Source organism: Hippichthys cyanospilos, chromosome 20, assembly GCF_059441005.1.
Source record: "Hippichthys cyanospilos isolate Australia breed blue-spotted pipefish chromosome 20, RoL_Hcya_1.0, whole genome shotgun sequence".
Lineage (NCBI taxonomy): Eukaryota > Metazoa > Chordata > Actinopteri > Syngnathiformes > Syngnathidae > Hippichthys > Hippichthys cyanospilos.
This window is the reverse complement of record NC_142388.1, coordinates 14,634,443-14,648,867: the sequence shown is the minus strand read 5'-3', so window position 1 is coordinate 14,648,867 and position 14,425 is coordinate 14,634,443. Positions and strand designations below refer to the sequence as shown.

The following is a 14,425-nucleotide window of genomic DNA, read 5'->3' as shown; positions in this document are numbered from 1 at the left end:
CCCAATAGGTCAGTGGTAGCAGTACTTGCAAACAGAAAGCTATCATAGAATGAAATGATTGCTTTTCTCTTTACTGTTTAACTTTGTGAGCTCTATTTTGTCTTGTGCCATTTTTTTCTTTTTGGTTTCAACTTGCAACTATTCCATCTGAGTGGTTTTTACCTACAAACACTATTAATATTTTTTTCAAGAAAACAACAATCTTATAGCGAAAATACTTGACTTGATAGAGAAAAATTGAGATCAGTTTTTTTTATCCTGCACAAAATTCTTTATAAGTAGTTGTCAGACTTAACTCAGTGTAACTCAGTGTAATATAAAAATAATACTGGACTAAGTTGCACCAGTAAACATCTTTCGCCAAGATGTTTCTACGATTTGAAGAATTAATTCATTAATTCAGTGTTTTATTCATGCGATGAATTTTATTTCTCAAAATAGTGTGTAAGTGATAAAGACTGAATTAGAATTTGAAGAGAGCCTGGTTGGTGCATACTGCTCTTTTATTGCAGCATTGGAAGATTTCCAGCGGCAATGCCTTAAACAAGGCGGCTTATCCATAGTTGTAGACAAAAAGTATCAGTGAATGCCGTTTTTGATGGACGTACCTCTTCAGGAAGGCTGACTGTGAAGCCATTCTCTGCCTGGCCTACCAACACCTGGAGGAAATACTCGCTGCAGGCGGCCAGAACGGCCCGATGCCCACGGAACTCTTTGCCCTCCACTAGAACTGTCACATCGCACAGGATATCCTGCTTCCGCTGGTCATTAAGGCAGAGGAGGATATTGGTACAATGAACTGTTGACTCATAAACATACATGGGGGCTTCAGGCTTCTCATCCATGGACATTCTGCTTACAATCTGAAAACAGAGAGGATGAAGTTTACAATTAAAAATACCAGCTGCAGAAGTGTAAATATTGACGTTGCTACAGTATGTAGGGGCCCATTAACAAAAATATATGAATAAAAGGTCAAGAATTGTTTGGTAGATTGAATTGCTCGAGTTGGGTCAGTGTGAAGGAAATCATATATTAGGTTGTTATCATTATGTGCTTATTTCTTGTCTAGAATAGTGTGCACTGCTATCCATGTGTGCAGTCCTAGTTCATCTCGCCCCAGTCCTTAGATAAAGTTGTTGACGCAGGAAAGTGTGAGCTGGGACCTTGGCCCAGCTGTTGGTGGCGCCCGACTGGCTCTTTTCGTTATGTCTTGTAATGTGCAATGCTTTGCTGAATGAATAAAAACCACTCAGGGGCGCTTGGGCGTTGAATTAGTGCAGGGGAACGCACGAGTTCATTCGCCCAGGCTTTTTCCCTATTCCATGGTATAGAAAAGTCAATCTTGGCTGTTCTGAGTTACTCTTTTTGCTGCTTAGCAGCTAGGCTTGTCCTAGTCTTCTTTTAGTGATTTCTCTGACAGTCGGTCAAGCTGAATGGTTGCTATGGGTGGAGGAAACGATAATTTGTCCGACCATCTGACGTCGGCACCAGTTGGTCACTAAGAGACTCGATGACATGCCATAAGTTGAAAGAAACAAACGGATAGCGTTCGGACATAAATTCCATTGTCGTCAACTTTAGTAATATCAAACCAAAAAAAAAAAAAATCTGTGCACAAAAGGAAAACACAAAAGGAAACATAACCAAACCATGGCTGGAAAATACACGTTTTAGTCCGGGCCATGCAAAACGTAGCGCTCTGCCACTGTGGGTCCCACCAGAGTCAGTGTTTCCATATACTGTAGTTCGATCACAGAAGTGACATTGACCCTTCTGCCGCATTCATTTTTTCCGGATGCGCAAAAGGCATCATCCCCGCCACCTGTGCAGCCTCAAGGGATTAATTCGGAAAAAAATTGACCTGTTACAGACTCGTTAATAACTTGACTGAAGACAACGCTCACAAGATGAGCTTCTAATAGGTGTATATTGGAATATTTTTGACAAATTTTCAAACACCTTATATGAGGCAGTAATTAATAGTGAGTTGAAAGTTGATTTATTGTACGTTTCTCTTTTCTTAATATTAAAACAGAAACAGGTTAATACTAATACAATTTTTATCGATAATAACCTTATTTATTTATAGTCAGCACGTTGAGTGGGGGGGGGGGCAAAAATATTTCTCTTTCATATGGGGGGCTTGGCAAAATATAATTGGGAACCACTAACATAATGTGTTTTTATACCAATGCAACTTGCATCCTTCCACAGAAATGTGTGTTATGTATAAAACTGGCACCATTTAGAAGAGACATAATCAGGCATTACTACCAATATTACATTACTACCAAGATGCATTGTTTAAAAAAAAAGGTACCAAATACAAGTGTCCTTGTTTTGGTTGTTGCATCTTGCTTGTGTAAAGCACATAGTGAATAAATTGTACGATGTAAATAGAGCAGCCCTGCCTTGTGCTGTGTTTATGTTGGTTCAAAGTCATTATTTATATCTTACACATGGTACGTGTTTTAAAAAATGTTTTGTTTTTTTGTTTTTTACACTTTTGATGTGGTAGCAGTATATTTGATGATGGTTGATAATAAATGGTTGGAATGTTTTTATTGGTGCTTTAAAAAACAAATGGACGGTACATATCTCAACGAAATGTAATAATGTAAAGTGTAAAGTCAAAATAAGATAAATTAGCAGGTGAGTGATATTTCCACATATTCCCTAAAGAGACTCCCAATCAAGTCAGTAATAAGGTAACTGCAAGCACGCATTTGCATTACCTCAAAAAGGTCTCAGTGCGGATCCGGTCATCTTAATATTCCCTTCTTTGCTGTGACAACTTTCAATGCCCCCCACTATTTGCTACCAACACCAGCTGAGCCTATCGGTGTCAAAGGGTGGGTGAGGAAGACTAAACAAGTAATGCGTGTGTGTGTGCGTGTGTGTGTGTTTGTATGACGACATGCAAGATTATTTTAGGCTCCTGCCTGCTTAAATGCAGCTTGCATGAATCATGACTTCCCACCGAGTAGGTCAGTGAGTAGGGTGAGTCATATTGCTGTCTTATATGGTAACACGCCACACATGTGATAGAAACAGTGTTATCTATAGACTGGACTCGCTGTTTCAAATGTCTCAAGTATTGCTTCAATGCATGGCCCCTGTGGTTTTGTATGGGACTAAAATGAATTGAAAAAAGCAATGACAGAATTACATTACATTAATTCAAAGTTAAATATTGTGGATTTAAAATTACATTCAATAATCTAGAAGAAAAAGCTATCTCAATATTTTTGTTGGATTCACACCCTCGACTCCCTTCCTCCGCCTGTACTTTGGGCTTTTGTTTTGTTTTGAATGAGATGTTTCTGGGCGGAGAGTGAACAGTTTAACTTCTGCCAATCACAGAGTGGAAGGCGTGTGATGTAAACCACACAAAAATGTGTACTGTATGTGTACTGTGTACTGTATCTCCTGCTCGTCCAACTTGAGTTGACATATGGCTGTTTTGATTGGTTCAAATAAATTATAAATTTTTCACATTCGTCCTGCAATCTGGTCACACAGTAGTCATTGCTGTTTGATGTACTGAATTGGTATTTCAATAGGTGTTTGAGAAGTGGTTATTGAACACATCGCAAGTCAGCTGCAGAGCATGAGTACGGTACGTACTTGCCTTCATTTCATTTTGCAACACCTTGCTTATAAACCTGAAATCAAAACACAGAAAGTATGTTCTTCATGCGTTTAAATGAAAAAAAGCGAGTAATGCCTTATCATTTTGACTCAATGCGTGTGCATTTTTGTAGCAGATAGATTGTTGGAATAACTGTATATAGGTAACCCCATTTTTGTTTTTGCAACATGTATATTAGTAGACATGGATTTTTCTGTTGGAGCTGTTGGTGAAGCATAAGTGAGGAGACGAGATGTCTCCAAGGACAGAACAGCATGGACTCTCACCTGCAACCCCTACAAAGCATGAGGGTTGGTGTTTGTGTTATTGAATAACAGGATAAAAACATGGACTCGCACCTACACCATCAACGACCGCAAGTTAATTGTTTGCATTATTGCCATATGTGTCTCCCAATTGTTTGCATTGTTGCTACATGTCTTCCCCAAACCTTCAGTGCAACAATGCCTTTGTAAATAGGGCCAACCCAAATGAAAAAAAGAGGAGCGGAAAGGATCTTTGACCAGACCGGAAGGAGATATGAGAAGGTCAGGTTCCTGTCCGTTCTTCTTGCAAGAAAGAAAACCTTGTTGTCTTCCTCCTTTTTGTTGTTTATTAAATGTTTTAGGTTGCCAAAACCCAACACTCTCTTTATCAAACCATGACTGTGGACTGCACTACAAACAATGAATTCCCAGGTGAGGCAAGTGAAGGCAAGTCATAAGTTGCACATAGCAACACATAGCCATATGCAAACGATGGATGGATGGATGGATGGATGGATGGATGGATGGATGGATGGATGGATGGATGGATGGATGGATGGATGGATGGATGGATGGATGGATGGATGGATGGATGGATGGATGGATGGATGGATGGATGGATGGATGGATGGATGGATGGATGGATGGATGATGGATGGATGGATGGATGGATGGATGGATGGATGGATGGATGGATGGATGGATGGATGGATGGATGGATGGATGGATGGATAGATAGATAGATAGATAGATAGATAGATAGATAGATAGATAGATAGATAGATAGATAGATAGATAGATAGATAGATAGACGTGGTTTGCATGTCCACCTCACAATTCAGGAACCCAAGTTCAGATCCACCTCACTCCAGCCTACCTGTGTGGAGTTTGTATGTTCTCCCCGAGCCCGCGTGGTTTCCCTTCAGGCACTTCAGATTCCTTCCCCACTTCAAAAACGTGCATGGTGTATCGGACATACTAAATCGTCCTTAGGTATGATTGGGTCCGCGGAATTGTTTGTCTATGTGTGCCTTGTAATTGGATGGCAAACAGTTTAGGGTGTCCCCCCTACTGCCCGAAGTCAGCTGGGATAGGCAACAGCAAGCCTGTGACCCGCGTGAGGATAGGTGTTTCTAGAAAATAGATAGACGGATGGATGGATAGTATGCTTAAATTAGTTTTAGTCATTAGTATTACTCAAAATTATAATTGGCCATGTCTGCCTCTCAAAATGCCTTTTAAAATACCACAATTTACACTTATTAGAAATTTATCTTGTGAGCAATGAGGTCAGCAAAGTCATTTGCTTGATCTGTCTAGGTCTGGGACAAGACCACTAGCGGGATTAATCCTATGAGGCTGCGCAGGTGGTGGAGATGATGGCTTTTGTTCACCCAGGAAAAGCGGAACACTTTGGGAGTCAATTTCGCTTTTGCAATCAAACTAGCTGGAACCCTAAATTTTGTGTGGCCTGGACGGAGAGAACACACTGTATATCTCAGCCACGGCTTGCTCAAGTTTTCTTTTTGAAGCTACTTTTTTGTTTGAATTTGCAAAGTTTAACATTGATGATACTTACTGTACAAACACTTGCTACACTTTTTTTTTTTTTTTTTTTTTAAAGACTCATGGCATGTTATTAAGTCTCTCCGTGACTTGACAGGTGCCATGATCATTTTCTACTCCTATACCAGCCACTCTTGTGTGAATGACCAAGCCTGAACTATTCAGTCATGGAAAAATTTCTGGACATATTGGGGTGATTTTTAATGGGCCCCTAAACAATCTTTGGGCTCCAGTGCACAGCAAATGTTGCACCACTGATATCTACATCTCTGGCTTTGGCTAAGTCATGCCATATGAAAAAGAAAAAAAAACATCAACAAAAAAACATTGCAATCACAAGCAACAGCTCTCGTGGACATTCCTGATGTCATATGATAAATGCAGGCCTCCTCAAAACTTGTCCCATTTGTGGCATTGTGCTTTGTTAAGGATAAAAAAAAAGGAAACATTTTAAGATCTGCCTTTTATTGCATGCAGCCTCAGTAGTAATCAAGCTGATTAAAAGGAAGTGAATTTTTCACTAAAAGCTCAATTGTTTTGTTTTTTTTTTCCGAATCAAAAACATGATATTAACTTGCATATTGTTTTGGAGAAATCAATACTTAACTAACTTCTTCCAAAACACTAGAAATGAGCAATATGGCAATGCCCCACTCCTATTTCCCCTCACGTGTAGGAAGGAACCGGAAAACGTTTGTCCATTCAAAACATACACTACTAATAATGTAAAATTTTAATCAGCATCTTGCCACACCTGTAAGGCGGATGGCTTATTATTGTATTTTATTGCCTACTTTGTTATTGTGTGGAATGTAAGTCTGCCAGGGGAAGTGAACAAAATAAGAACTTCATTGTGTCGTGTTACTATGCATATGACAGTAAAACTTGAATCTTGAATGCTGTTAAACAAGTGCTCACTAACACATACTGTATTTGTGAAAACTGACAGAAATAGGCCTTTTTGTACAGAAAAAAATCTGAGCTGTATTTTGGAAAAAATCAGAGCAAATACAAAAGTGATGTGTGTGCATTCAGAGAGTCAAGCTGCTGCTATTTGTGGATGAGAGACTCAATGACTGAAAAGACATGTAACATGATAGGCTGTGGGTGGATGTTGCCTTTTCTCATGGCACCCAGTTCTCAGTATGATTGTTTTACAACAGATGTCTTCTTGAGTATCTGAACCTTTTCAACTCATCACTTGGTGTGCAACTCGGACTCAGTGGATGCTGGCTTTGAGACAGTTACTCTTAAGCTCCACGCAAGGCTAGGTGGCTATTCTCTATCATGTCACCATTTCTTGGATAAAGTTGAAGTCTATGCACATAACAAATTATTCACTGAAATTCTGGCATAAAGACAGCATAGAAACATGGATTTTAAAAAAAAAAAATTTAAGCGTTAGAGACAATTTGCACCACTCATGTGGATGACATATTTTTAGCCTCTTAATCAAAATGGGTTTATAAAGTCACAGACGGGCTAAATGAAAATATAAAATACAAGTAAAAATGGATATAATGGTTCATCTTAAAGAGCAATGTGGTTGTATATATGAAGGTCAATACTTTGGCACTGTAAGCTCCCATTGTGCAGGAAAAACATGCACAGGGTGCAGGCACTAAGATGTTTTTTACTTTCAAGTGCCTATCCCACAGAGGGGATGTGGTTTGCAGGTGCTGGTGAAAGTAGCAAAAGCACATTCGTGTCAGGATTCGTTCAAGGTCAGAAATGTTCTCCAAACGTTTACCAACAATTTTCAAGTTTTTATCCTGTTGCAGAGAAAATTTGAAAATATGAAAGATAAAGGAATTTTTGCTCAACTGCGTCTGAGGACGTTAGTCTCATTCACAATCCATCCCACACATGACAAAACCGGTATTGTCCAACACCAACTTGACCAGTGAACAATGCACAATACTAGTATTCAGGCCTACAATTTAAAAGTGGCAGACAATTGTTTATATTCTTTGTAAGTATTTGTTTGATCCAAACCATAGACATTTGTAGCAAGTTTTGTGAGCTGTTAAAGCCGTGGGCAATGGACGGTTCTCATGTCATCTGATAATCTAGTAATGGGGTGGGAGTCAAACCTTGACAAAAAGCCTGGAAAAAGTATAACTTTTCTACTGTGGCTTTTCACGCGCTGAACATATGCACATGCAATTATTTAAAATGACTGCTCTGCCAAGCCAGTCAGAGGTGCCGATAATGTGACGTTATCTGTCTTGACAAGGGGTGTCAGACATACAGCTGGATCCGGCCTGTGAGGAGGTTTAATCTGGCCCACAAAATTGTTTTGTGAACCAATACAAAAATGAATAGGACCAAACCCATTAGTTTGTGTTCTATAACACTGTAACACCCTGACATGTGTTAAAGGAACAGCTCAGTCATGGTTCTGTTCAATCGCTTCTTTTATTAGAAGAAAAGAAATAGAAAGAACTGTTAACAGGCATGTCATCCGAAGCAGCTGTCAGTCACAACTCATGCTTGTGTGCCAGATAACAAAAATACTGACTCCCTCAGTCCTCTCCCGCAGACTTCCTCGTGAATGGACCACAGCAAAAATCGCACAACACAAAAATTCTTATTTTTGCAAGCAATACCACTGCAACTTAAAAAGCAGTAGTGACCAGTTGCTACGCTTGAGCAAAATTAAAATTAAAAGTTTGCTGATTGCTTCAGTGACCGAATGTGGAACACTTTATAAGTGTTTATCTATTTTATGCAATTTAAGGGAAAACGCTACACTGTAATACCTCAGGATACAACAGTCCTAGTTTATGAAAAACTCAATATAAGATATAACATCTGAAGAATTCGCTACTGGTGACGATTTCTGTCGTTCTGTTCTCACATTAGTTAGCTCGTGTTGTGATGCTAGTTGTTTAGCTTCAGATGATGTGTAAGATTAATGCGGAACCTTGGTCCCCCCCAGTGGGATACGCACAGGAATATAAGAACCGGCTTGGCGCCTGCGCCCTGTGCATGTTTTTCCTGCACAATGGTAGCTTACAGTGCAAAAGTAATGACCTATCATATATAAAACCATAGTGCTCTTTAAGATGAACCATAACATGTACTGTATATACATTTTTACTTGTATTTGATATTTTCATTTAGTCCGTCTGTGACTTTATGAACCCACTTCGATTAAGCAGCTAATAATACAAGTATATATCACCTAACATTAAAAAAAAAAAATCCATGTTTCTCTGCTGTCTTTATTGCCAGGATTTCAGTGAGTAATTTGTTATGTGCATAGACTTCAACTTCAACCAAGAAATGGTGACATGATAAAGAATAGCCACCTAGCCTTGCGTGAAGCTTAAGAGTGACCCTCTCAAAGCCAGAATCCACTGGGTCCGAGTAGCATAACAAGTAATGAGTTGAAAGTAGGTCAAGCTGTGTTTCAGTCCGACCCTGAAGAAATATCTAGCAGAGAACAGATTTCCAAATGTCTGCTGGTCCTGGATAATGCCTCCATTTCCTCGAAGAATTTTCATTTATCAAGTTCTCTACCTTCCACCAAATACCACCTGTCTCCAGCCCATAGACCAGCAAGTGATTTTGAACTTTAAGAAACTGTACATTCACGTTTTCTGCTATTTACTTTGCGTAGTTTTCTGCCATTTAGTTTGTACGGTATTGTTTTCTGCCATTTTCTCCCTGCCAATCCTCCCATGATTTCAGATGTTGACTCACACGAAAGGTAAGGTTTCACATTTTTAAACTTTTTTTCTGTGCTTGGCACAAATTTACATGAGAAACTGGACTCACGATGGGGAAAAAAAATCACTATATATCTTTATACAGTAGAACTCCTCTACAACAAAATCATGGTTGCAGCCATAATTTTTTTTACAACAGGGGACTTTTCACAATAGTAAATCTATGTCTCGGGCGTGAACATAAAAAACTTGTGCAATCTACAATCTGACTGAAATTGAAAACAAAACCATCCAACTAGCCCACATAGAACGTAAGAAAAACACTTTTACAACCAGCATTCATTTTCACTTACATCAATTTTTTACATAATGTCTTTCACTTTGCTCCAGTCATCTTTCATCTTTATGACTTTTTTCCTGTGTTCAATTGTTATGCTTGGTTCAAGCTTGAGCTCCGCGCATCAAAGTGACATTATTTCACCAACCAAGCTCCTCGGCTCGGACCAGATTATCCACAAAACACGTACCTTCCGGAATTTCTGTACGAGCGGAAAACATGACGGACGAACTATCGCTTATGGAAGTTTGCTGATACCAACACCTTTATGATTCATCTGAAAAGGACTAGCGTGACCTAAATACCGTCATCAACTCCTGGTGAGCAGCACGTTGGGGAGAGATGAGGAAGAATTTAGATCATTTCAATCTTCCAGGATTCTCTACCTGTGTTATAGAGTAGTGTGGTTTGTATGCTGTAGACTCCATTTACTGCCACCTATAGTTTGGGAGAATATCGTCTGTCTGCGCGAGAAAGCCGCACCAGTCTGAATTAATGCAAAACACGTGCCAGCGCATCAAGGATAAACTGAGCTAGACTTTTGCTGCAGTCTAGTTTTTGTTGTAGTGAATTTCAGAACAAGACAAATGCAGAGAAAAACATTTTGTATTATGCAAAAGGTGGATTTTTCATTGTATGAGGAAGTAATGGAGAGGGAAGCCTTCAATGCATGGAGATTTTTTCACATGGGTGGTATTTTTGCACAAGCATGTTTTGTTGTAGAGGGGTTTTACTGTATAATCACTCAGATGCCCGAACCACTTGAACTGGCTCCTCTCAACACGATGAGCAGCGGCTCGACTGGGACCCGCCGACCCGAGTCTGTTACAATTGGGCGCCCGACCCCCGAGTCTAATATAAGTCGGCCTCCAACCCCTGAGTCAACCCTAGTTATAAGTGAGCGCTCAACCCCCAAGTCTGTTAAAAGTCAGTGCCCGACCCTGAGTCCGTTACAAGTTGTAGTCCGACCCTCATCTCTGCTCCAAGTCTGCGCCTGACCTCCATCCCTGTCAAGATACAGCAGCCGTCGCCTTGGTCACCAGTCAGCATCAAGTGGCTGCTGCCTTCATCCCCGGTCAGCATCAAGTAGCCTCCACCTTCATCCCAAATCAGTGTCGAGCAGCCGCCAGATCCGTCTCCTGTGAACCTCGAGTGGCCGCCTCCGTCTCCTGTCAGCCTCAAGCAGCTGCCTACGTCTCAGTTCACCCTCCAGTGGCCATCCACGCCAAGCCTCCAGCAGCTGTCTCAGTCTCTGAGAGCACAGCATCTGCCTCCGTGCACGCCAGTCCGCACCCAGTCGCTGAGTCCGTCTTCACCTGTAAGCATCCAATGCGGCCACCTTTGTCTCAGGTCAGTTTCCATAGCCACCAAGGATGAACATCCAGCGGACACCTTTGTCTCTGCCAAGTCTCCAGTGGCAGGCTGCATGTTTGCCTGTCAACACCCAGCGGCTGCCTCAGCTCGCCGCACAGTGGCCACCTAACCTCGGTGCCCAGCAGACATCTCTGCTCAGCGTCCAGCAGCCGGCATTGCTTGGCGTCCAGCGGCCACTTCAGTCTTCAGCTGTCTTCGTCCAGCGGCTGGCTCTAACTTCACCTGTCAGCGTGGCTGCTGGGCTCTGCTAAGGTGTGCAGCAGCGTCCGGGTAGTAAGCCCGCCTGGAGTCGCCAGGTGTCCACTGTCTGATGCCCCAGACGCCCTCCTGACTCATCCCGCTGGCCGCATCCTGTCTGCCATCAGGTATGCCCTCCCTTCTCGAGTTAATACTCTTTTGTACGAAGTTTATTACTTTTTAGATTTGTTACTTTTTTGCAGGCTCCAATCTTGTGTATGTTAATTCATCTTGACATGAAATGATTATTTTTGAGCAGTCTCCTTCTTCTGGATCCACACCCTCTCCCACCATGTTCGCTCGCAACAGTGAAAATGATGTGTGTAGAAACTTGGGGCTGCATAGGACATATTGTAAAGAAAATGTATGGCTCGGCTCCTCTAAATATATTTGTCTCTATAGTGTGCCAAACTTACAAGGCATTTATTTTCACTTCACATGGACTTTAGGACATAGCTCTAAGGTTGCAGGATGTGCAAAGTCTGTTAAATATAATTTCACCATTTCACATTTTCCCAGTAATTTTATTTCATAAATGTTGAGTAAATACATTTGGAAGTATTAGAAATAAGAAAAATTTGGCATAAAAGTGCAGCACGCGGTAAAGAAATTCCAGAAAGTATGCGTTGCAGAAAATCTGGCCAGCACGGACACCACGCGAAGTGGCGTGGTTGCCGAAAAGACGTCATTTTGACGCATGGAGATGTGTCAAACTCGCGGGGCGCGTCAAGCATAAACCATGCTGCAGGCGTTCTTGCAGGATTTGCTCACTTGCTATTTCTTAAGCTTAATGATTTCTTAACCTTGCATTTGCCCCCTGGTGGTAGGATGACCGAAAGTGCTTGATTTGACATGTATTGGAAGTTGGCTTTTTAATTGTTAATATCGCCGATTTTCATCTTAATTAATCATAGCATCATTAATCATTAATCGTGCAGCCCAAATCTGGTTGTGGATTTAGTACTATTAAAAAAATGCATGACCAAATAACTACTCAGCAAATCATCTAATAAAAGGACGCTAAAATTGCTTGTGGAACTTGGAGGAAGGCACTGATACTGATAGCACTGACAGGTGATTTCCTCTTACTTGCCGGGCTCCAACCTGTTATTTTTTCCAATTTTAGTAATAAATCTTTCTCCTCAAAATTCTTCAAACAACCTCTAATAAAACTGTTAAAACACTATCCAAACGCTCAAATGACAGATTCTCAAATTACTCTACACAAAGCCCCACATTTTATTATCTAAGCCTTGGTTTTTGCTGTCAAGCACCTCAACAAATTCTGAACCACTTCCTGAATCTGTCATACGATATAGCCGCGCAGCGAGGCTTTGGACATTTCCGATCCCTCCCCCAAATAAATCAAGCCTCGGCACACGTTTCCCCAGAAACGCACACTCTATTGCTCGGCACAAGCCTGGAAGCTTTCCACATTGGCTCGCAGCACACTCATTTGGGGCACATTATGTGTTCACAGCGTAATGTGCTGTATGATCTAGTCAATGTACGGTACTGTCAAAAACACAATAATGCATAGTCGAATGAGTGATTTGCTTTTCTGGTCACCCTATTAATTAATTGGGGTTATGCAACCTTGTGATGCAATGTTTATGCACCTCCCCTGATATTTCATCACACACTCCAAGAGGGCGCAGGGCACTTTGAGAACCACTTCTTTAGGTGCTGTAACAAAACCCAGAGGAAAAGAGGGGTAATGATGGGACAGACTAGGTTTAGTGAACTAGGAGGAGTTTGGGAGGGTTTAGCAAGTTCAGTAAATAAGAGACTGGCTCTTTCGAGTGCATTCCAAGGCTACAACTCACTCTCCAACCCAGCACTTTCTCTGGGAATTCCAGGATTTTTTGGGGGTCCTATCAGCTCTTTGTCAATATTTCCACAGCAGTATCCCACCGGTAAAATACTCATTCATTCTTACAGTATATGCTTGTGGGAGAAGAGACAAAAGTCAATAGTATACTCTCTGCCTCTCATTCCCTGCTGTTTTCTAAGCAAAAACAACATAAGGGTCACACAGTGTTTACTGTAGAAACAAACTAAATACCCACACAAATTCAGACATTTAAATGAGTTGTCACTCATTCTTGAATCACATACCGACAAAACCCCAGTCCCCAAAGCTGAATTTGTCTTTGATACTACTCCATGTTGGCTTTTGTTGATTACTTGTAATCAACCAGATGAGTAAGCAAATATTAAGGAACTTAAATTCCTTAACATTAAATACAGCAAATGCTGAGAAACATGAACTCCTCAACATCACTTAAATGTCAGACAATAAAGAAACTAATCATGTCTAACTAGAAAAAGTGCAACTGTTCACTGCTGTTTATTTTATGATTGAAAACCTGTTACGCAACAAACACATGTAAAGGGATACTAGTTATTTAGCAGTTTTCTGCTGTAATTGGTGTTTTTTTTTTAATTAAATTCATAAAATTTATATGTAAACACACACACACACATATATATATATATATATATATATATATATATATATATATATATATATATAAATGTTGACTATCTATAGTTGTGTACCAATTTCTTGTTTTAGTTTTCCGAGCCAAGTTTGGTCATTGAATGTAACATTCGTATCCAGTTAGCGGTTGTCATCGCGAGACGAGTTGTTGTTCTATGGTTGTTGTTTGGTACTCACGGCTCACTGCACAGATACTGCTGAGCGCTGTCTGTGCCCGAACTAGAGGCCAAGAACAACGTAGAGTATAACTTAAAGAACGTTCACTCGTGATTGTAACTTGTGTGCGTATTGGCTTCGCCATCACACGTGGAAGGTAACAGCACGACAACTGGTGTCAGAAGTGGGATATTTCTACAAAATTATTCCGTAAAGAATCGAAAAGACTGTTTTCCTCTCCGCTCCGAACGGATTAACAACTGGAGTCGAGCTAAAACGCGTTGCCGTTCGTCTAATTGAACGTGGAAAGTAGAGGAGATCTTGTCAAGCGGTCGCAGCGTCGCTGCACACAACTTCCGGTCCGCCCCTTCACGATAAGAGTGTAACCGGAAGTAGCGACGAAGTGAACATAATACACAATAAAAACTGAGCGAAAATGACGGAGGAATTACAAGGCGCAACAGCAAGCCAAGCAGAGGCGGATATAGCTCCAAAATGGCTGCAAACACTCTTGGAAACTCAGAACCAACAAGCAAGACACCTTCAAATGATGTTGGCCCCTGTCCTTTCACATATAACAGGACAACCAACCACACCACAGATCCAAGCATTACTTGCTACTGCACAAGGTGGAGAAGACATTAATCCAAGGCAGTCAATGGGGGAAATCCATTCATT

General features: G+C 40.9%; 1 protein-coding gene across 1 annotated transcript in view; it reads right to left on the bottom strand.

Annotated features, from left to right (window-relative positions):
- The window catches only part of bach2b (BACH transcriptional regulator 2b), a 66,195-nt gene that overhangs the window by 41,672 nt on the left and 10,098 nt on the right, over positions 1-14,425 (bottom strand). The window contains exon 2 of the mRNA XM_088403112.1: positions 609-863. Coding sequence (XP_088259238.1) covers positions 609-851 — 243 coding nt within the window. The 5' untranslated portion in view covers positions 852-863. The remainder of the gene's footprint in view (positions 1-608; positions 864-14,425) is intronic.